Source organism: Taudactylus pleione, unplaced genomic scaffold, assembly GCF_031769625.1.
Source record: "Taudactylus pleione unplaced genomic scaffold, aTauple2 ptg000749l, whole genome shotgun sequence".
Classification (NCBI taxonomy): domain Eukaryota; kingdom Metazoa; phylum Chordata; class Amphibia; order Anura; family Myobatrachidae; genus Taudactylus; species Taudactylus pleione.
Genome location: NW_028285151.1, coordinates 1,780,239 through 1,805,142, shown reverse-complemented (window position 1 = coordinate 1,805,142; position 24,904 = coordinate 1,780,239). Strand labels below are relative to the sequence as shown.

Here is a 24,904-nt window from a genome sequence, read left to right as displayed (position 1 = left end):
TGAGTAAGGGGGAGGTTGCAGTAGTTGAGGCGGGAGATGATAAGTGAATGGAAAATAATTTTCATATCATCAGGGGTGAGATAGGGCCCATTCTTAGAGGTGTTTTACAGAGAAGGATGGCAAGAATGAGATATTGATTGGATGTGCGGTGTGTAGGATAAGGAGTCAAGGATGACACCCAGGGAATCTTATACTTTCTGTACCTTGGAATCGCCATTGCAAGGCTGACAGAGCAATCCCTATTATTTAGAACGGTTACTGGCTGCTTGCCAATTTGAAGCATTGCACCTTTTTACAGCCCAATATTTGGAATACAAGTTTCTGGATATTACAGACTCACCAGTTTCCACCAGTGACATAAATTAGAAGTTGGATCACTTGCGATTGGTGAGATTATATTCAAAGGTCCTATGTTTTTTTTTATATATTTTAAAATGGTCACCTAGTTACTTGTCCGTTCTTATAGCTGTAATTTGCAATACTTTATTGCTTACTTATTATCAACAATTCCTTAAGAATGGACTAACATCTCCTACTTGTGCTATTGGAGGCTGGCTATATGTTTTCTGTTAAACTCATTCAACTAAAGCAGGACAGCTTCTATTTATTCCAATTAACCTATATGTCTACTGCTCATAACATTGAATACATGCTGTTCGAATTGATATTATTATTCATCAGTGTTAGCCATTTATGTATCTGCAGATTGTGTGATTCCTGATTTTTAAACACATCACAGTCTATTGTGCATTATATGTGTAAATTTATAGACTATCTGCTATTTTATAATAAATGTTAAGGTTTTTCACTTGATCAAGGTTTTCTTTCTGTTTGCAGTACCTGAGTTTTGATTTGGGCATGTTTAATATTGGAAAACGCTGGGGCATCCAGAATGGGATGTCAGAGAGGCAGGAAGAGAACCAAGTGAGGACTGAGGCAGAGAGGTGAGGGTAGGACAGGTAACTTACAGTAAGTACCATCAGCATAAAGAAACCACTCTTAGCTTAATAGAAAAATTGGTTCTAAGAACATCAATGTTTTTATGGAAGTCTTTACCTATCTTCGAGTATTCTCCTAGCTGAGGTGAGAGTTACCAGGAAGACTTCCAGATAAGAAACTTCCACTGAACACACTGGTTCGATTGGAGGGTAAGCAAAGCTGTTAGCACCAAGTTGAGGCCCCCTATGTGTTATGGCCCAGGGCCCCTGCCTTTTAATATCACCATTTAGAGGGCACCCTTTACTGTTCTTTTTTCTAAAGCTAAGATTTTGCCCTGATTAGCAAATATTCCAGGTAAAGGAGGACCATCACCCCACTGAATATGAGAAGGACAGCCAAGATCAGGGTGAACACACCTGGAGCTGTGACTGTGCACAAGCCTGAAAATTACTGGTCTGAGCGCCAAATCTTGAGGAGGCATTGGTGTGCCTCCCAAACTTAAACATGTAAGTAAGCCTGCTTGATGAACTTGGATACAATGAAACTTCCTATACGATGCAGTTGCAAACTGACTCAAGGGGCCAAATGTAATAGGGTGAGAGTTTAGAAAAGTGAGAGTTTCTGACACTTTTTAAACTTTGCCAATGTAATAAAGTCCAAAAACAAACTAACAGAGCGAACTTGCATGTTTTTTTAGACTTAAAAAACTCTCACGATTTAAAATCTCATTCAGATGTTTTCCCATTTTGAAGATAAAACTCAACCAATGTGAGAGTTTACTGCTAAACTCTCACCCTATTACATTTGGCCCAAGGACTCAGTTTTGAATAAAATAAATGTAAATAAAATAAGAAGGCTGACATAACAAAAATGAAACACACGCCCAGCTCCTGTGCGGTGTAGAGGGGGAGGATCTTCAGCTTTTTACTGGTAAATTTCAAGTGCCCATGTTCCCTGTCATCATACTCTGGGCCTGATTCAGACATTCAGACCCGCTCGCGAGCACTATGTGATATGTTGAGTGACAGCACGCCCCCTTTGGTGGGCGGGCCGGGGGCGTGGCTGCCCAGACGGAGGCGTTCCCATCACCTGCTAGAGCCGAAAGCTCTCTGGGGCTTGCGGCAACGAGACCCTACCACAAGGGTCTCGTCGCAAGCCCTATGGTCGCTATGGTCTTGACCATCGCGACCATCTTCCTGGCCGCTCGCTATAGCTGTGGGTGGTCACTGCAGCTCTAAGTCCAGTCCTGTGAAGAAGTATTCAAAGTCTGGTACACAATTCACTGCTGCCAATATCTGTTTCTAGAGCTAAATATATTGGGTTTGTAGGTGAATGAAATGTGTGTCAACGGGATGCAGTCTGGATATCGGCGGGAACTATCCCGCCCGCCGATATCCTGACACTGCAAGCCCGACATGGGACTAAAGATAGGCGTAGAAATCCTGATGCCTATTATTAGCCCCACTACAAAATCCCGACACCCGGCATACTGACCGAAGGTAAGCCGGGTGTCTTAGGTTCTAGCCGCGGGGGCGGGTTAGGTTTAGGGACCTGGGGGGGGGGAGGGGGACTTATGGTTAGGCACCCCCCCAGGAGGGTTAGGGTAGGGAAAAAGGGGGTTAGGGTTAGACACCACTAGGGAGGGTTAGGGTTAGACACCCTCTCGGGAAGTTTAGGTTTATGGACCCTGAAGGGGGCGTTAGGGTTAGGCACTAACGGGGGGAGGTTAGGGATAGGCACTAGGGGCAGGAGGGTTAGGGTTAGGCACCACTAACGGAGGGATAGGGTTAGGGTAGGGTAGGGGGAGAGTTAGTGTCCTTACCAGCCCCAGTCGGGATTTGCCCCCTTCAGTCTTCTGGTGTGGGTATATCATCCAGTGGCTATTCAGCCGCCGGCATTACATACCGATTCCGTGTCAACAGCTTTACTAAGCATAGTCCCTGTCACAGCACTATCTGTGTGTGTGTGTGTGTGTCTGTGGAGAGAGGAATCTTTCCCTTACTTGTCTCAGCATTGATTAAACTGCGTAATGGTGGCATCTACCTTATTGTCTTCTTCATCGTAAAAAGTAGATCGGGCCTCGCTGAACAAGGGGCTATCTAGAGGAGGGTCTGCAAAGCAGCAAATAACCTCATCAAAGTTCCTAAAGAAGAGACATTTATTACAATTGTGAGAAATCCACTCTGAATCTTCAGTTTCATTCAGATGAACAGTTTATATTAGCCCCACTCTACAAAACCTAATGCAATAATAATATATCAAAGTGAGGATGTTTTAAATGAAATAAGGGTTTGCAAATCAAAACATTATGCCATGAAAATGATTACATTATTGGAGTTAGGTAAAAACACTTCCCAAACTTATGTTAAAGTTCCACCAACCCTATACGGAAACAAGATGCTGCCAGAAGTAGGAATGGAAATGATACTGTATGTTCTAGAATTACCTTGTGAAATCTTCAAATATGTCAAAAGCCACCATAACACCCATTCTCTGGCACAGAGGAGAGAAACCACTGTCCATAAAGAGTTCACTGCTCTGACGGTTTATCTCTAGATGTGTGGCACTGATAGGCAGAGACATCCTACAGAGGAAGACATAAGACCATAAAAGACCAGGAGACTTTCTACAAAACCATTGCGTCATAATATGGTCTAACACAAACTCCGAGCCCCAGGCTCACAGTGTTCTAAATATCCATTTGTTTTAACTCTTGTGACCTTGGATACTAATAGGTGTTTTGCCCAGGACAATGGCAGCAGAGTCTGGGATACACCAGCACTGGAAGTAAGAATGCAATACAAAGGCTAAACATAGTATAAAAATCACAGGAGACGAAAGTCTATGAGAATATTTTGTGAATCACATAATATTGATATTGGTAGTTAGAAGAATACATTATGTTAAAACGTACAGATAAATATGCATATATACATCAGAACCCTCCAATAAAAATCCTACCTCGCTTAGTACACAGGAATATAGAGTACATAGCAGTAGTTTCTAATCAGGGCAACTATGACTAATTAAAGCAGAAAACAAATTAAACTTTACGAATTACATATGCTTTACACAATGCAAAACAAACAGAATTAGTTCACAGGAAAAGTTATTTTAATTGAAAGGTTTTACGGAGTCATTATATAGAATCTGGTTATGTTCACAGCTGTAAAATGTACACAGGCCACTGAACATATCTCAGCCCAATCCACCAGCCACAAAAATACAGATCTGTGAACAGTGGATGGATAAGCAGCACAATCATGATGGCTGAAATGGAAGAGAAATATGTCAAATACAAGTTGCTCTTACAAAATTATTTTGTATTATTTAAAAAAGTTTTGTTCATTCATTAGAGGATATAAATTTCAAACATGACAAATACTTTTATTAAGCAGCAGAGCATTTTATAAGCATTCCGAATGCATTTTTCATATTAGAGCAATTTGTATTTCAAGCTAAAAACTTTGGTCTTTCAATACTGGTCCAGTTCAGGTCTGCTGAGCTACTTAAAGATATAAGGGATGATGCAGAGTTACAAGTGCAGCCGCATTGCATGGATAGATCGGAGGGGCTGATTCAGACCCACTCGCAAGCGGGTCGATGGTGGGGTACTGCGCTCGCGCGCAAGCCCCGGAGCGAGAGAGAAATTCTCTCGTTCCGGGACTCACTACAAAAGGGGCGGCAGTCAATGTTGATCGACAGCTCGCCCCGTTTTGTAGGCGGGGAGGGGGGTAGCTACACAAACTGTGGCGTTCCCGAAGGAACGCCTGCCGGACATCACCAGTGATGTCAGTGGAGAGCTCCCTGTTCTGTTAGAGCAGGAAGCTCTCTGGGGCTTGCGACAGACGAGACCCTACCACAACAAGGGTCTCGTCGCAAGCCCCGATGGTCGCGACCATCACGACCATCACCTGGCCGCTCGCAAAAGCTGTGGGTGGTCACCCACAGCTTAGCGAGCGACCAAGAGGCCACAAAAACAAAAAAAAATGTCCTTATTCAGAGCGAGCGCGTCCGGCTCAGTCAGGACCTGAATGTGGATATTTGCCCATACAGTATGCAGAGTTGCACACATCTGTACAGCTGCACAGCCCCTATCCATTCGCGTGCATAAGTAACATCATCACTACCAGCAGGGCCGAAACTAGGATTTTTGTCACCAGGGGCAAGACAGTAATTTGGCGCCCCCCATGTAATTCCCCCTGCAGTAGTGCCCATATTGTAATGCCCCCATAGTAATGCCCATATGTTAATACCCCCATAGTAATGCCCCTGTAGTGCCCACCATACAGTAATGCCCCTGTAGTGCCCATGCTCCCATATTAATGCCCCTGTAGTGCCCATGCTTTCATAGTAATGCCCCTGTAGTGCCCATGCTCTCATAGTAATGCCCCTGTATTGTCCATGCCCCCATAGTAATATCCCTGTAGTGCCCTTACAGTAATGCCCCTGTAGTGCTCATGCCCCCACAGTAATGCCCCTGTGGTAATGCCCCTGTAGTGCCCATGCCCCAATAGTAATGCCCCTGTAGTGCTCATGCCCCATTAGTAATGCCCCTTATTGCCTATGCCCCCATAGTAATGCCCCTGTGGTAATGCCCCTGCCCCCATAATAATGCCCCTGTAGTGCAGCTTATTAAAAAAAAAAATACTTACCTTGAACCCCGCTCCTGCATCCAGCGTCGCGTCCGGTCCGCCGGCTGCTCCTTGGAACTATGGGGGAGATGTCATGACGTCTCCCCCATAGTGCCCTTGGGGAGAGCCGGAAGCTGGAGTTCGGGAGAGAACTCCAGCCTCCGGCTCCGGCTACACCGCGTCGCTGCAGAGAAGGAGCCGGGCGCCCGCTGGTAATAAATATTACCAGCGGACGTCCGGCTTGGAGCCTCTCTGCAGCGCCGGGCTGGAGGTCACTGGCACCAGGTACAGCGGCTCACCCGGTGCACGTGCACCTCCAGCCCCCCCCTAGTTGCGGCCCTGCTACCAGTGTGTATTTGCATTAGCCTTATACTAGCTGCAAGAGATCCATCCAAAGTCAGGAGGATATCTGCGTACGCTCGGCATAGCATGAAATTCCACCTCCACGCCCACGACATGCGCAGTGATGAAAATCGCGAGATCTGTCTGCTAAATTGCCGCTGCATGCAACTCAGCATCACCACCATATGTTTCAAAAGTCAGAAAGCAAAGTTGGGATTGGTAATCATTTGTGTAAGTTTACTAGAACAGAACAGCCAAATGACAACTATCATCTCACCACAATGGGTGAATCTTCTAGTAGTGATCTCATAACAGGCAAAGGGGTCTATGTACTAAGCCTTGGAGAGAGATAAAGTACCAACCAATCAGCTCCTGTAATTTTTGAAACACAGTCTGTAAAATTACAGTTAGGAGCTGTTTAGTTGGTACTTTATCTCCGTCCACTTTATCTGTCTCCAAGGCTTAGTACATAGACCCCCAAAATCCTTACATTACAGCCCTAAACAATAGTATTAGTTTTGCCTGTATGGACAGGAATTAAGGAACACGCTTATAGAGAGATTTGTAGCTAAACCATTACTGTATTGCTACAGAGCACAGGCTGACAATTCTGTACCATGCATTCTGGCAATGGGGTGAAAACTAACTGGCATCTTTAAAAAAAAATGTACAGTAAATGGTTGGGGCTACTTTGCCCAAATTGATGGGGCTGTTTAAGCAGTTGACTTCCAGAGTTCTCAGTAAAAAGCAGATCTTTCTGGCAGAGAAGGAATTAATTTTATTAGCAAGTAAAGGGAGCAAAGATCAGAGTTAGCATCACATTACTTTGACGTAAAGAACTAACAGGATGAAAGTCAATAAAAGTTGCACTGTTACAGCCCTCCGCCAACTGCCTAAGGACAGCTTTAAAGCAAGAGCTGAAAGCACAAATGACAGCGGTTCTGGAAGAAATTGTACTAGGAATCTAAATATTTTACATGCTACGAAAAAAGAATTCTGCACTCATACCTGCTCAGTGTTGGGCTGATCTCTCTGTAATTAAATGGGCAAATAACAGGACAATGAGTGTCACAAGGAAGTCCAGGCAGTAATACTACATTAATAAAATAAGTATCTATACCTTGAATTTCCAACTTCAGCATCACTGTCTCCTTGCATCACATACCTGTAGATCGAATATCCTTTGCAAAAAAAATCAGCGTACAAAGGGATTCTGCACTAAAACTTCAATGGTTCTTTCTTAAAAAGCAAACAAGGTGCAATTCAATTAACAGTGATGGCCGAGATGGCCATCGGAATGGCTTGGAAGCTCAGGAAAGGGCATTGTAGGGCTGCGCAGTAAAAAGAGTATTGTTGCTCTTCTACAATCATCCACAATGTGCATAGTTGTCGTACATTGCGGATGTTTTATTTATTTCCTGCTCACATGAAATGTTCATAGTAAGTACGGAGATAAAGCAATATATAACCAATGAGTTAATGGGAATGTGCACAGCAGCATATAAGTGCTATCTGTCAGGGAACACAGAGGAGCAGGCTCGACGACAGGGGGGTACAAGGGGGACAGCTCTAGGGGGCACCGAGGTTCCAAGCACACAGATAAATCTGTCTATACCCGTTGCCTGCACCATGCTGGTCACTGCAGTGGTGCAGGGAGCAGTTATAGATAAATTTATATGTGGGGTCCGGGGAGCTGCTGTTGCTTGATCATCCGGCACTGCTGACGGCTGGTGCAATAATTTTTATTTTAGTTTATTGCAACACAGCAAACCGACGTCATGGTGTCACTTCGCACTACTGAAAGGCAGAGAAGCTGGAGTGCAAAGAGGAACAGCCAGAAGACACAGAAGAAGGTAAGTGTCTGGACTGGAGCATAAGGACACTGCGGGGCTGGAGTGACAGAAAGGAGCTGGAGAAACAGAAGCGGCTGGCTGGAGCGACAGATGGGGACTAAAGAGACACATGGAGGCTGAAGCAGGAGAGACACTGGGGAGCTGGAGCTACAGAAACATGGGGGAATCAGGCTAAAGAGAACTGGGGAGAAGTGACTGGAGATTAACAACAACTGGCAGAATTATTAGCACATTACTTCCTCCTTTGCCTCCTCAGCTATGCTACTGCTCAGGCGACGACGGACGCACTGGGGAAGGGGATTTAGAGTGAATTTTGACATCTAAAGTGAATCAGGGAACTATCCTAGAGAAGGGCCTTACACAGAGAGACGTGCTCTGAGAGCAATATATGTGTTATGTATTCTCCTCATATTTCATGATTTTAAAAAGTTTGGTACCAATATAAGTTCAGGGACCCATAGGAAATAAGGTGCACTAAGTGTAAATAACCGATGAACAGGAAACCTACAGTACTTGAATATTTTCCTGAATGGGCCTTAATGATAATAATATAATATAATATCATAACAATATCATGTTTGATATGTAATTGTCATTATGCCTGATTGATTAAAGTGGTTGTTAAGTATATTGGTAATGTCCAAGAGAAGATAGATTAGGTATAAGATTTTGGAATATCTGTGGTTCATCTACAATTCCCACCTAGGGAAAGGTCACTCCCCCATATTAGTATATACCCTGCTCTCTGAATGCCCACCCAGTGGAAACTGGTTAAACACCCTGTGTATTAGATAGCCAATTGTCAGACTTTTGAGAAATCAATCAAATTGATGAGTCGTCCATTCTTCCTAGCCAATTTCCCTTGGCACAGATTATACAACTTGTATGCAAGTTTATATTCTGATACTTTCTACTTTTATTTTATATTTGTTTTGCTGTATGTTATGTCATCTTGTTGCTAGTTGTTTTTATAAGCTGTAAGCATAATATTTTTTTTTATATATTAAATTAAAATTTAATAAGTGATGCCCTTATTGCTCTAAGCAAATTCATTGCCTGTTTAGCAGAGGTTGAGAGCTAGGCTATGTTAAGCATTTACATACCAGTGTGGGAAATGTTAACTTTTTTTATTTTGCTATCAGAACAAAGTGTGTGTGCTAGTGTGTAATTAAGTCACAGGCTTTCTCCATTTCTCTGAATCCATCTGGGAAGAGTAGAGCAAGCTTTACAAACAAGTTTGTTCGTGCCTGCTCTTGCTTTGGCACTCTCTACACCTCAAGGTATTCCAGTGTTCCCCCAGGTAGGATGAAAGAGAAAAGAATTATACATTTTCCAGTAAAGTTAAAATTTTTATTTATTATTGTTCTTGTGACATTATGGGACCTATTTACCACAATCCGCCGGACATCTGATCGGTGTAGTAAACTGAGATGCCGGCCGACTTCACTACATCTCAGTTCACAAGACAGATCAGATGACCGGGGTTACAGAAGGAGCCCAGCGATCAGCTGACCAGGTCACAGGAAAACTCACCAATTACCGGTATCTGGGTGCAGGTAAAAAAATATATATGTATATTTTTTTATTATTATTATAACTTTTTTTTTTTTACTGTGAACAGCCTGTGGTCTATCAAACACACATGACTGATCACAGAAGCCTACTCCGGGCTCTACTGTGCCTGTCAGCAGACAGGAAGGTTGAGCTAGAGTAAGTCGATTTTGGGGAGGGGCCTGCATAGAGCCATCTCCAGATAGTGTTGTTATCGCAGAGCATCCTCCTGGTATTATTTTACCATTTCTTTTAGTAAATCTAAAACAGATTACATTTTCCATTACAAGTATTGGAAATGCGATCTGCTTACTAAAATAATGTGAATTTAAGGGCTTGGAGTAGTTTTTGACGAAACGTGCTCCAAAAGCCTTTTGATACTTTCCCATTTTCACATTATTTTAGTATAAAAAAAAAAAAAAATAAATAGATGCAAAGCACAGATGGGTCTATTTATCAATGAAGCATAAACTGGATTTTTATACTTTCAATAAATCCTTTTCTCTGAAGCCATTGGGGAATACTGGACTCTGGGCATATCTTCTTCAGAACATGGGCACTTTAATTATGCTAAAGTGATAATTCCTCTCTCATGTATCAGCATCATGCTAAACAAACTGTTATTTCTAACAAGCTCTGCAGGACAATACCAGAGAAATAACAAAAAAAAAGAGAGAAACATCTCCCTGAAAAACATATAAATTTGGTAAACTTCAGACAGGAGGAAGAATCATCCCTTTGGGGTACACTGGACTCTGGGGACATCCCCATAGCTGCCCCACCATGAGGGTATACTAAGAGTTGTAGTGCCAGTGGCGTAACTTCATCCCAGGTGGCCGGAGGCAAGATAAATGTTGGTGCCCCCCCCAAATTAAAATGTACCACCCCCCAGCACCTATGCCAGCCCCAGCTGCCGCCCCCCTATGCAGTTCCCCCAGTAGTGGTCCCCTCTGTAGAGGTCCCCCTATGCAGTGTCGCCTATGTAGTGCCCCCCAGTAATGGTCCCCCTATGCAGTACCTCCAGTAGTGGTCCCCCTTTGCAGTGCCCCAGTACTAAGGGCCCCTGTAGTGCTCCCAGTAGTAAACTCCCTGTAGTGCCCCCAGTAGTAAGCCCCCAGTAATGCCTCCTGTAGAAAGCCCCCAGTATTGCCCCCGTAATGCCCCCTGTAGTAAGCCCCCTGTGGTAAGCCCCCTGTGGTAAGCCCCCTGTAGTAAACCCCCAGTAGTAAACTCCCTGTAGTGCCCCCAGTAGTAAGCCCCCAGTAATGCCTCCTGCAGAAAGCCCCCAGTATTGCCCCCGTAATGCCCCCTGTAGTAAGCCCCCTGTAGTAAGCCCCCTGTAGAAAGCCCCCTGTAGAAAGCCCCCAGTAATGCCCCCTGCAGTAAGTCCCCAGTAATGCTCCCTGTAATGCCCCCTGTAGTAAGCCCCCGTAATGCTCCCTGTAGTAAGCCCCCTGTAATGCCCTGTGTAGTACGCCCCCGTAATGCCCCCTGTAGTAAGCCCCCAGTAATGCCCCCTGTAGTGAGCCCCCAGTAATGCCCCCTGTAGTGAGCCCCCAACAATGCCGCCTGTAGTGAGCCCCCCCCCCCCCCCGCGAGCGCACACACAGACAAAAAATAAATAAAATACTTACCTGAAACCTCGCTCCAGTCTTGCTGCCTTCCGTCCCCAGCACCCGCTCCTCGGAACTATGGGAGTGACGTCATGACGTCACTCCCATAGTGCATTGCGGGACCCGGAAGCGGAGCTCACACTGAGCTCCGTTCCTCCGGCTACCGCAGGGGGGAACGAAGGAGCCGGGCGCCTGCTGGTAATACACTCAGCGGGCGCCCGGCAAATAGGGGGTGCGACTGCACCCCTCGTATTGACGCCGCTGGAGGTGGAGCGCCGATCAGCGGTGCTCCATCTCCATGGCAGTGGCCGGAACGGCCCGGGGGACAATGGAGCCAGGTGCCCCCTTAAGGGCTGGAGCCCGGCGGCAAATGACTCCATTGTCTCCGGGAGTTCCGCCACTGTGTAGTGCACAGCACCTTATGCCAAAACAGATGTCATTAGCGACACACACATCAAATTTATAAAAGTAAGAAAAAGACCATATGGCTGACCATGAGTCCAGCAGACTGAGTATATAGAAGAGGAAGGATTTAACACTTAATTGTATTTAAACTAAGTGCAAATATCCTGACAGAGGGCCTGATTCATTACGGATCGCTATTGCGATCGCTGCTGCGATCACACACGCTGGTCTACTGCGAAAATATGCTAATGCTTGCAATCCCTATGCCGTCACAGCCTAACATAAAGACGCCCAACTTCCCCTTTCTCACATCCGTAATACTTTGCAAGTCTGCAAAAACATCGGTACCATCAAGTAACATCGGAGCCTCACGCACAATTACACAAGGTCAGACCTTACTCAGAAATTGCTTACCTCGTCGCACGCAGTGAGAGCTCAGGCTGCGTATGACATTGCAGTGGATATTTTATTCACGCCCCCGTAAGCGTTCAAACGCACTGACACGCCTGCGTTTCGCCGACCACCCCCCGTCGACACCACCAAACACTCACTTTCTGTCATTCACTCTACATGGTCTCTGTGATTGTAATACGATCGCAGCGATACCTTTGCGCACTGCGATACATACGCATGCGCAGTAAGCAACAATCGGCCATCTGCGTGCGTAATCGCAATAGCAAACCAATAATGAATCAGGCCCAGAGGACTCAATATCCAGAGAGTCCTATGTTCCCAAATGCAGGGCTGGATTTATAATGGAAGCCCCAGGCCTCCATACAGAAAGAGGCCTATCAGGATAATGGGGATGCGGTCGGCATCCTGACAGTCAGGATCCCGACGGGTCTAACTGCTGACAACTTCAAATGGTAAGTATTAGGGTTAGGCTGCAGGGGGGAGGGGGTTAGGGTCAGGCTGCGGGAGGAGAGAGTTAGGGTTAGCCTTAGAATACTTGCCGAAAATCTCCAGCATTTCTGCTGCCGGCATTCTGACCGTTGAGATGCCGTACCCAACCCAGATAATGATTCCTGCCTACCTGCTTTTGAAACTTGCCTGCATGTTTACTTCTGCAGTGTAGTTTTAGAAGTCTTTAAGCATGATGGATGTTTGATCACATCTTGATCAGTGCTTCAGTGTCACCAAGGAGTATATTTACTAAAGCTAGATTTCAATCGATTTTAATGGATTTCAAATTGATCTAAATCATAAATAGTAAATGTGTGCTTTAGCCCCAGAGACACAACATCGATTTAGGTCACTTTGAAATAGATTAAAATTGATTGAAATCTTTAGTAAATTTAGGCTCAAGTGTCAAGATGGCCAAAATGGGAGCAGCTGCACATTTCACAAGCTTGTCTCGGCATGAGGAACCGTTGAGATGGTTTTCCCACTCTTCATATTCCTGAACCACAAAACTGACAATCTATTTTTACCAAAACCACTCAGAAATTGTCATGTTTATTTTTATTTAATAAAGTTTGAAATTTATTTTTTAAAAATTATTTAAATATTTTATTTAAAAAAAAAAAAATCTGTGTCCATAGGCTCCTATTATGAAATTGCCCCCCCACCAGAATTCGTCCTCCCAATGGATCATCACCCCCACACCCCTAGTGGTAATACAGTAGATCCCCGGGGTAGTACTCCCCACAATCTAGTGACCTCTCTCTCCCCATGTATCACTGTACATTAATTTTATTGATTTTTATATATATATATAATATATATATATATATTATATATATATACCACCCCTGCACCACCTGCCAAAAAAGTTGTTGTGGGGCATAACCCACCCTCCTTACCCCTTCCCTCAGTGCCAAAAGATGACCCCCCCCTCCCTAGCTGCGTAGTCTAACCACATCCCCTCACCTAATTGCAGAGCACAGCAGAGTGTGGGTCAGGGGGGACTAATTATCAGTCCCCCCTGCTGCAGCTGATTTCGGCACATGCAGAGATTAGCATACAGTATTTGTTCTCAGAGTAGAACTACGTTCCCCTCCTAGCACCACTGTTTTTTTGTTTGCATGTGTGCAAAATGGATTTCTTCCATTACAGAGGGGGGATCTGGAGTGACAGCACATATGCATGAGATGGGACCTGGTCAGGTAATGTACTCCCAGCTACAGTCGCATCTCTTGCATTAGTGCCAGGTACTGTCAGTGGTTAATGCTGCTCATCCACTAGACGAGCTGAAAACGACTGCACGATTTCGACATTGTAATCGTGCAGTCGTTTGTCAGTCTGTGATGAGCCTGCACTGAACGAGCAGTCGCTCAGTGCAGGCTCATGAATCATCTGCAAACATGCTCAACCTGACATTATCGTCAGGTTGACCAGCTTGTTTGCACGATGATAGATGTCTTTTAACGACCAGCGGGAGCCCACATCTCTAGTCGTTTTAGACATTTTAGTGAATGATCTTCAAACGATTAATGAACGATTGAATGATAACGACGTTGTTATCGTTCAATTGCTCAATTTAATCGCCTAGTGGATGGGCAGCATAAGTACTGCATGAACCATAGGGAAGGTAGGATGGAGATGTAAGTGGTTGGATGTGATGCTAGCTATGCCCTCTATGGCATTGACCATGCCCACATAACACTGGCCACATCTATTACAACAGGACAGCACTTGTCACAATAGGCCCTTGAAACTTTTAAGCTCCAGGCCCATGTGGCCCTGCCCAAGTGGGATGATAAAGAATGTATGTTTGAAGGACTTTGAATTCACTCAGGGCTGAGATATCAAGGTTTTGCAAATACATTATAGCATAAGTGCAAACGCATTTATATTTCACTACTTCACATATAATCACAATCTTATGTCTGACCATGGGGATCCATAAAAGTAAGAAACTGAGGTAACTGCAGCTTGCAAGTGTAATGTCATAAAAAACTAATCTGGGTGATCAGTGACTGTACCTGTTAGGATGAGAAGTGGGTAGCATGAACTGAAATTCCACTACACAGGTGCCGTCCAGAAGCTGATGGTGCTGCAAGCTGTTTAATTCATAGGCAATGTACCCCCTCCTCACATACACCTAAAATCAAGTAACACTGTAAGATCTCAGTTGCATCATTACCTGTCTAACAACACACCTGTCCTGTTGTCATGACTAATGTTGGGTGAGCAGTAAATCCAAGCACAAACTACAATAAAAACATGTTTGTCCCACTATATTCAGATGTGATGCACATAAATAAGTGTAACTAGATACAGGAGCAATGGTCACATATACATTGCTCAAGTGCACAGTGGATAAAACATTATTTCTATTTTGTACATCATTAAGTACCACAGGAAGCTCCCTACCCACTAGCTGATATAAGCATATAACAAATAGCTGTGCTGCAGAACCTTCCTCATAGCATTATTTATTTCTATATTGGGCATAAGCAGACTGACATCACAGTGCTACGACGTCACAACCAGGACGTAGGACTATCTGCCATCAATGTCCCAACACTTTCCATCCCCTGATGAAGCCCTAAAAAAGGATGAAATTGCGCTTTAAAGGATAACTACCTTTGATGGTATTCCCCACATCCTAAACTTTACATAATTGCTGGAGCTTGGATTCCTCAAAGTGGAGTTGATACCAGGTCATATTATAACAGCGGACTGGACCTGCTGATACTCTCCACTGTAGAAATATAATTGATGACTACTGCAGATAAGCTCATTCTTTTTTATTTCTTGTACGTTTTCATTAGTGTGTGTGTGTGTGTGTGTGTGTGTGTGTGTGTGTGTGTGTGTGTGTGTGTGTGTGTGTGTGTGTGTGTGTGTGTGTGTGTGTGTGTGTGTGTGTGTGTGTGTGTGTGTGTGTGTGTGTGTGTGTGTGTGTGTGTGTGTGTGATAAATGTATGTTTTTATCATACAGTATCACACTATGGGAGCACATACCTTTATTACATGTATTGTACTTACAATATGTGTGAAGTAATTAGAAACAGAGGAAGACATACTTCCAGGCTACAAATGAGCAGATATACTTTATCTCTTGGGTATTACAATATTGTTTGATTTATTTTCACCCACTCCACCACCACGATTGGACCATATTAAAAGTCCATGGTTGATTCTGGAGACAGGAACCTATGAACAGGCCATACTCTTGGAAAAAAAATTGAATCAACTATGTCCACAGATAAGCACCAATTTATGTACTTTTGGTACTCGATGATTCAACTACTGTATCTGCATATCACTAACAGTACTTATACATGCACACTTGAGATAACTACTGATTCAGGTCCTACAAAACGAATACGTCAACATTTTTATCCCAAAGACTTCTTGTCTTTAAAATGCATTCAATAACAGTAGGTTGTGTAAATAAATAAATACATATGGACATCACATTTGTACACCTCAAACCCCAGGAAAATAAATCCTTACCTCCAGTGCAGCCATTCGGACCACCTGATTGATATGATAGAAAAAATTTGGTAGAACATCGAAGATTGAGGTCTCGGACAGAATGAGTTTCTGGAAACATAATAATAAGCATCAAAGCATATCACATGAGGGGGACATTTATCATAGGGGAAGGAAGACATTTAACAGAGGAAAGGTACCACTGTAAATGGCAGGCTTTAATTTTATACCAGGCCCTTTTGCTGTAATGTATTCTGCTGGATTATAATTGTTTTTTAATACAGTCAAAAATTACGACTTTCCCAATTTTACTTGTATAAAGACCAGTTTCATTTACAGAAGTATGTATGCCAAATGGTTTGAAAAACAGTATAAACAACAATACATATTTTGAAGCACTAATAGAAGAAAGTTTTAGCTACCACTACAAGTAATTGGCATTATATACTAAAAAAAATTAACAAATCAAAATCACATCTTAATCTATTGCCATTACCTTCTTGGAATAAAAAAAAACTGACCTTGAGGTTTTCTGGGCAGAACTGATGTCCGTACAAGTCTATAGCAGAGAGGAAAATGGATTCCACTTGATTGTGTCTCAGCTCATAAGAGGGAAGGTGAGAGGCGATCAAGACCTAGTGTGAGAGATACAATGAATAACTGTACCTTACAGTCTGAAACAAATATATTTACTATACAGAGGACTACAGAGAGAAACCACAGGTCAGTCTAATGGGCTGTAATCAGTAGCCAAATAACACAAATGGCTACTACCATATAGTACGTTTGTACTGCTGCACAATAGTCGGAAATTATCGGCATCTATTTTGTTCCTATTCGGTTTAATCCATGTTCCAGCCCAGGTGGCAGCTTTGCATTCTTTCTCCTTTATAAATAGTTTGCAGTAAAATCCTGGCACATAAGAACATTTGCTTTTTAAATGTGAAATCTAAATGCATCATAATACAGTAACATGTATAAAAGTTGTCAGATTTATATTGGGCAGCAATCAACAAACAAATCGGTAATAAAAATACTAGTAAAAAATGTTTTTATTTATACAGCACTTTTCTCCAAAAAGAGAGGTTTAGCTTTACATAAAATACATGAAACCATGAACATAAGGCAGAGGTGAGACAGCTATTTTGGGTATACAGATTGTATAAAGCAGGGGTGGCCAAACTCGCTCCTCGAGATCTACCAGCAGTTCACGTTTTCCAGGTCACCCAGCAGGTGCACAGGTGTAGTCATTACTCACTGACACATTTTGAAAGATCCACAGGTGGAGCTAATTATTTCACTTGTGATTCTGTGAGGAGACCTGGAAAACGTGAACTGTTGGTAGATCTCGAGGACCTAGTTTTGCCACCCCTGGTATAAAGAGTTATCTCTAAATATAGATTGAAATAATTGCATGGAGTCTATGTAATCTAAGGGCCAAGAGAGGAATATGAAGGGAAGTCTTACCTGTCGAGCCCTCAATGCAACCTTTGAGTGCTCAGTCTTGCTTAGCTGGGTCAGTTCATTTAGAATATTCATTAGCTCATCTGTAACGGTTGGGTCTCGACCACAAAGCTGATCCTGCATTGACAATAGGGATTAGTTATGTATTAATGTATACATTTGGCAATACAATAAATAAAATTGACTAGTTTATTATGGGAACTTTGTAAAAGAGACAAAGGTATTTCTTAAAAACATGGTACAAAAAGAACAGTGTTTTTTTTTTATCTATAGCCTTCATAGGTTTATCTATAACCCACAGCCAACAATCATCATTCTAACATTATCAGCATAATCAATTTAATGCCTAGTTTAGTATTAGTCCTCATCACATGACCAATACTAGGTGCAAAATATACACCATCAAAGAGGAGTATTATCACTTACGCCCAGCTTTGCACAGCCCGCATTTGCGTGAATATATCCTAACAAATTTTTGCCTTTGTGAGAAAACCCCTTTATAATCCAGGTGTGCCTCTTCATTCCTAATTGTAAATGTGAACAAAATGTGACTCTGCATAACATGCACTTGCATGCATTCATTTCAGAGTGCACAGTGACAATTCACCTAAGCCGTGCTCAGCAAATGGGCATACGTTGCCCGTTGTGTTAGCACCCCCATGCGTAGTGACCCCCTTCCCTCACCTGGCACATGCTTGTGGGAATGTTTTAACTCATACTGTCAGCACAGATCTGCTTGTGCAAACTCCTTATTAATTTGTAATTTGTATAAGTGTTAAAGTTAAAAAGAGATGAAAAAATCAATCACAGTGGTGACCTAGTGGATCAGTGGGTAGTGTTGGTACTTTAGTTGTCCCAGGGAGCAAAACACCACAGCTGAGCTCTAGGAGCTCTGGCTACAGCAACTGCAGCTCCAGAATTTGGTTGCCAGCCTGTGGAGCATTCTTCTAAGAGATGACAAAAGTTTGACAACTTAGTTTGAGTGGGAGAATAAAACATTAAGCGGTCTAGTTACTAAGCAGTGTTAGGAGACAGAGTGAAAAGTGATAAGGTACCAGCCAATCAGCTCCCAATTGTCATCTCACAGGCTGTGTTTGAAAAATTAGAGTTGGGAGCTGATTGGCTGGTACCTTATCACTTTTCACTCTGTCTCCTAACACTGCTTAGTAAATAGACCCATAAATCTTTGAGTCCCAGCTCAAACTTATTGGAGCCAGGATGAAGAAAACGCTTACCACCACCACCATCACACCCTGACAATACATGAACAGGGATGACAGCTTCCACCCCCAACCCACTGCCACTGTGTAGTTGAAACATACAGTTCATGATTGTCTGGTTTGGACAAATGGCATTAGTACAAGTGACCAGTAAATGGCTGGTTATGGACATTAGGAGGTACCCAAGCAAGGGTGGCAAAGAAAGCCCATTATGTTACACAGCCTGGGGGGCAGATGTACTAAGCTGGAAAAAGATAAATTGGAAAGTGATTAACTACCAACCAATCAGCTCCTGTAATATTTCAAACACAGCCTGTAACATGACGGTTAGGAGCATATTGGTTGGTAGTTTATCACTTACTAGAGCTTAGTACATCACCCCCCCCCCCAGTCTGAAATGTAACAGTCATGAAAAAAAAGTTAGACAATACAAGTAGGTGATCGATGTAATACTCACAATTAACATAGTGACAAGGACATTCTTCTTAGCCACCTGGGCATGTGAGAAAATGCACTCTAATACAGGAGTCATATCTGGTTTGTATTGCTCACGCAGGTTTATCACACACTTGTCATAGTGAGCTAAAATGACAATAACAGCATTATACATTCACCCCATTATTAAAGATATCTTTAAAAAAACACAGAAAATTACTTGCAGGAAGATGTGCATAAGAAAGTGTGGTAAAAAATAAACCTTTAATGGCTAACCATAAGTAAATAAAATGTAAGCGTATGGGGCCACTTCATCAGGCAAATTTACCAAGGAAACAGAAAAGGCAAAGTACAGTACATGGTATTTTTTAAATATGCTGAAGAGAGACATTGCCGCAAAATCTGTGGACCCACAATGTTTTCTAAGTTTTAAACATATGTATACTAACATCAGCAGAAATACAAAGATACAAATAGAAGCATAAGGACAACAACAAAACACAATCCGTAATAGAAAAAAAAAAGCAGCTTTCTTAAGTGATCATTTTTGGATGAAAAATGGGGAGAAGGGGTAAATGCAAGGAGGGAGAGGAGCGGTATTGCCTATTGTAAGATAGTAAGTGGGAGAGATGAGGGAGTTGCTAGATGATCTGCTCCGAAAGAGCATACACAATGTTTTTTTATGTGTCTACCTGATACCAAATGTATGTCATGGTGCACACCCATTTCAGCCTATGGAAAGGCAAGCTGCGCCTAGTTTGGTGGAGAACTCAAGACCTTTTGTAGGGAGAAAAATGCAATGCACCACAAAGTAGGGAAGCGTAAACATGAAACCTCTTCATGCCTTTTCATTTAAACACTCCTAACATGTACATAGCAAGGCATGACCTACATCTGCCCAAAAAGTGTTCACGCTTGGTACCGGTGTTGGATGAAGTGGTCGCTAGCTTTCCAAGACTACCAGCAGGTCCAAAAGTCTATCCTGGGAGACCTTTGTGGACTACTGCCTATGCTATTCTTGGTGTTTGGACACTGCACCCCAACCACACGGTACGCTGTCTTGCATATATGTGTATGGTGGAATTTACTTATTATTTTTTAAGTGGTTGTGTATGATGTCATATATTTCTTTATTAAAGCGATACTATACAATATGGAGCATTTTTTCTTTTTTATGTGATCCTATGGGACGGAGTGTTTGGGTGGATATCACCCTAAAAAGAGAAGATTCCCTGGAGATCTGAGAGGAACTGCTACCATTTTATATTAGTTTGAAGTGACAAGATATCGGTGGACACTTATATTGACACAACCTGTGACTGTCTTTTCATCTTGGGACTTAGGGCCTGATTCAGAGCCGGACGCAATTAGCGCTCGCTCGTCCTGAAAATAGGGGTGGCTATTCAAATGAACCGTTCGCTGTTTGCGGTCTGTTCACGCCTCTAGGTCTGAACGAGCGAACAAAACTTGCGGTCGTTTTTTGGGAAACTACGCCCCCTGTCCGCTCGCATCCTACGTCATGTCCGCTATTTATTAGATTAATCGAGTACATCGAACAGGGTATGAGCTGCTCGCTATTCTTGTGGTTGGTTTTTGCTACCACTATTTTGCGAGCAGTTCTGGCTATAAAATAAACCAGTGACGTGGTCAATGACGCTGCTGTTTTAAATATGCACACCCATAAAACGCCCGTTTTGACCTTTAAGCACGCCTGCGATCGGATCTCCACTCCCCGTTTTCAAGTACCTTCCCCTGTTACCACCCACATACGCCTCATCCTGTCACTCAAATTAGCAGGCATTCGCTATTTTGCGAGCACATGAATTTCGGCCGCACTGACTGGTTCGCGCATGCGTATAATGATCCGTACGCATGCGCAGTTGGGCAAACATCGCTCGGAGCGAACGAGCTGCCACTTACGAGTGGCTCTGAATCAGGCCCTTAGGGCGGTATTCAATTAGTTTAGCACCCACGATAAAGTTCCGCCTGCCGGACTTTTCACCTACATCGCGTCTTTTGGCCGCGGAAACTTATTGTGTGCTTGTCCCCGCTATTCGCTGTATTCAATTCCAAAAGACGCGAAAACGGCGACACGCGTAGTCAGAACAGGTGGAAAGTGGTGTCAGAATCGGGGAAAATCAGCCTGAACCCCCCAAAAAGATGCAGAAACATTGGGGATCAATGTAGTAGTGCCCGATTAGTCCTAATTATTCTGTTTGGGGTACTTAAGTTGGTACAATAGCTTCTAATTAGCGTATTTGCATAAGTGGTGAAGAATGGCATAAAGCAGTATTTTTTGGAGTCCTTGCAAATTTGGGGTACCTGAAAATGGGTGCAAGCATATTTTAAAGTTTGTAAAGTTAAATTTTAACAAAAGTGAAATTACTCCCTCATAAAAGCACCTGCAATCCCCAAAACACTTGATCCTTTCTTAGAGCACCCCCAGAATCTTATTTCGCTAGTTTTTGAAGTTGTCCCCCCACTTTGTGCTTTTTCGCTCCCCAAAATGAAAGTACTTTTGAGGGGCTGTGCCAAGGGTTCTGAATGTCTCCCCCACCTTTGCACCCCAAAATAAAAATGTTACACTTCTTTTCTCCTGCTATTCAGAGGCAAATTTTATTTGCCTATTGCACTGACTTTCCGCGTACTCGAAAAGCAGGTGGAATTGAATACGGAGATAAGTTTCCGCCACGCGAAAAGACACAATCGGCGATACTTTTTCGCGGATCTCGGCTTTTCATGTCTAATTGAATATGGCCCTTAGAGTGGAGAAGTCTTCTATACCCTAAAAGAGGGTGCAATACTATAAAAATTACTGTTTATAGACGTTGTTTAGAAGTGTTTTAGACCACTTTGGTATAGGATTTGCTGCCTGTTAATGATAATCTTATTGTGCTGCTTATGCATATCGTGAATGCTGTCCGCTATTTTGACACAATGAGCCGGTTGCAGAGGGCAATCCGTCAAAAACGACCTAGGTTGCTGCGAACAGGCGTCATATTGCTACACGAGAACACCAGGTCACACTTAGTGAACCGCACACGTAATTTGTTACGACGCTACCATTGGGCCCTGACCTGGCACTGAGTGATTTCCTTCTATTTGGACCATTGAGGAAGAAGCTGGGTGGAAGGCAATTCGCAACCAACGGTGAAATTCAGCAAGCCATCATGTCCTGGCATCAGGCGCTTGACACTGATATCTTCTATGCTGGAATAGACACCTTGGTGTGCCGTTGGAACAAGTGCTTAGACAAATATGGGGACTATGTGGAATAATAATCTGTACCAAGCCATGATTATACATATATGTAGGAGTTGAATAAATTTACGCAAAGAGAGGTCTCGTTACCTTATATATTGAACCACCCTCGTATATAAGGAAACAGCACTCAAAGGACTCATATTTGTTCTCTTACTGTTCCCTGATGACTGATTCAATTCTGAAACATCGTATCATATTAAGCAAGTACTTAATTACCTATTAAGTCCTTGAAGTGCCACTTTCTGGGTGAGCACCGGAGCAAGTAATTTAATGTGATGTGAGAGTGCTGTTCTCTCTGGTATATATTTATATTCACACCTCAACTAGGAGCCGTATTCAATATGAGCCGAGCCGCGATACTTTTTCGCGGCCCGGACTTTCCACCTACTTCGCCTGTTCTGTAGGCGGAAAAGTATTGCGGCCGTCCCTGCTTTACCCTGTATTCAATATGGGAGTACGCGAAAACGGGACCCGGCGAAACTGAAACAGGCGGCAAGTACTGTAATTTTTTGGGAAATCAGCCTGACACCCCCCAAAAGATGCTCTGACATGGGGGTTAGCTATGGCACCCCCCGATTTGGCTTGCTGAAGGTATTTGGGGATTTTAATCGGGCTCAATAGCTGTTAAATAGCGTTTTTCTATACGTGATGCAGAATAGTATTTAGGAGCTTTTTTTCCAGAAAAGAACTTATCCCAGCAAATTTGGGGTACTTGAAAATGGGGGCCAGCATATTTAAAAGTTGCTAAAGTGAAGTTGGAAAATTCTGAAAAATCCACCTTCCACAAGCATCTGCAATCAATAAAACACTTGGGGCATACTTGGGGACCCCCCCCCCCAGAGTCAAGGTCGCTCGTTTTTAAGTTTGTACCCCCAATTATTTTTTTTTTGCCCCCTTTTTCACAGTAATTTTTTGGGGTGCCCTTAAGTTTTGTTTTTTTTTACGCAGATTACCTTTGGGGGACTGTCTGAAGGCTACATGGGGGTTCCCGCAACGTTGCACCCCAAAACCCCAATTCTGCACTTTTTTCCGCCTGGTATTCATAGGCGAAACTTTTTCGCCTATTACGTTGCATTAACTTTCCGGCTAGGAAGAAAGTCTTCCAAATTGAATAAGGGGTAAAAGTCAAACAGGCGGAAATGACGCCATCGGTGAAAAGTTTCCGCCAAAAACACGCAGAAACTGATTTTTCGCCTCAAATTGAATACGGCCCTAGATGCCCAAGCAGTTAGTGCACCTCTGCACAAAACTGGCCTAAGGCAGGTTCCTTTATCTATATATAGTATTTATTTATTTTTTTCCTTCTTTCTTTCACCATTGCTCTCACTTAGTGATTGGGGACAAAAGTTGAGCCATGACCAGAATTCAACCCTTGCCTTCACCTGATCTCATCGGGAAAGACTCCCAGAGAGGACGTCTGGACAATACTGCTGGAGGCCATGACCATGGGACCCAGTGTAGCTAGTGCCAGCAGTAGCGCATGCACATTTACAGCTGTGCACCTCAGCCTGTATCATAACTCATGTTCCCCTTTTTTCTCTTGCTTACAAGCAGTCAGCCTTGGCTGCAGTACCCTGCACAGATAAGCATGTGCATGTTCTTTGGTGGTCAATGCAGGTCAAATAGTGTTGAATGCTCCTATAAAAGGACTGGTCATACATTTATAATGACACAGGAATGACAGACAAAACCATCAGGCAATGAAGATTATGCATAGGGTAAGACTCAACATTCCAACAAGTTCAGCAGTGTTTCCCAATTTGTTAAAAATTCGGAAACAAACTACTATATCCTTAACTAAGGATATAGTTAAGTTGGCTTTAGCAGCGTGGCTATTAAAGCCATAATTCTTAAAACCGGGTCGGGTATGAAATGCCGACGGCCGGGAAGCTGTCTGACAAAATCCCGACACCGCAAGCCGAACTATGAAAATAACAACTGGGGCTGGTAAGTTCCCTAACCCTCCCTTAGTGGTGCCTAACCCTAACTTCCCCCCGGTGGTGCCTAACCCTAACCTCCCCCGGGGGTGCCTAAACACAAGCTCCCCTCCCCGCACCCTAAACCTAACCCTCCCAGGGTGGTGTCTAACCCCAAATCCCCCCGGGGGTTCCTAAACCTAACCCCCCCCCCCCCATGGCTAAGCGCTAACACTGCCCAGATCACCTTCGTTCAGGAAGCAATCTGTCTAGATTTCGGTGTCGGGATTTAGATTGGCGTTGGGATATCGTCGCCTGTCTTTAGTCCCGCGTCGGTATTTAAACGCTGGGATTTTGACTGTATCCCCTTAACAAATAATGGTCTCTCCTAAAATGTGATTGAAAGCTATTTCTGTCAGATACTACAATAAATAAAGTATGGAAGGTTATATTTCTGTGTGTGAGAAGCAGTGGGGTCATACTTCCTCCTCTATTTTGACCCATCTATTATCTTTGTTACGATCTAGCCAGTGGTTTGATACTCAGGGCCTGATTAAGCAACGGACACAAATGCAATCTCTTACGGATCACAGTTGCTAATGCCTGCCAAAGCACAGCTGACATAAAGACGCCCACTGCTGCCTTCTCATATCCATCCAATGTCACTCTTCTGCGTAAACATCGGTACCATCGACGCACATCAGCCAGTCATGCAGCACTTACATCAAGTCTGACCAACCGCACACACTGCAAGTCTCCTTGCACGCAGAGAGCTCTTATGCTGCATATGCAATCGCAGTGGCTAATTTATGCAGGCCCACGAAATGGCGTTCAGACACACAAGCCTGCGTTTTTACCACCACTCCCCCTGTCACTACCCCCAAACAC

At 43.4% G+C, this 24,904-nt stretch overlaps 1 protein-coding gene across 4 annotated transcripts in view; it reads right to left on the bottom strand.

Annotated features, from left to right (window-relative positions):
* ACACB (acetyl-CoA carboxylase beta) overlaps positions 1-24,904 on the bottom strand; it is a 156,288-nt gene that overhangs the window by 42,966 nt on the left and 88,418 nt on the right. For 3 of the 4 annotated variants that reach the window (XM_088457281.1, XM_088457283.1, XM_088457284.1), the window contains 8 exons: positions 18,859-18,983; positions 17,185-17,298; positions 16,239-16,352; positions 15,739-15,828; positions 14,262-14,380; positions 6,924-6,947; positions 3,386-3,523; positions 2,983-3,082 (listed from right to left, as the gene is read on the bottom strand). In XM_088457281.1, the coding sequence (XP_088313407.1) occupies positions 2,983-3,082; positions 3,386-3,523; positions 6,924-6,947; positions 14,262-14,380; positions 15,739-15,828; positions 16,239-16,352; positions 17,185-17,298; positions 18,859-18,983 (824 nt within the window). The remainder of the gene's footprint in view (positions 1-2,982; positions 3,083-3,385; positions 3,524-6,923; positions 6,948-14,261; positions 14,381-15,738; positions 15,829-16,238; positions 16,353-17,184; positions 17,299-18,858; positions 18,984-24,904) is intronic. The other variant, XM_088457282.1, reaches the window with a different exon arrangement.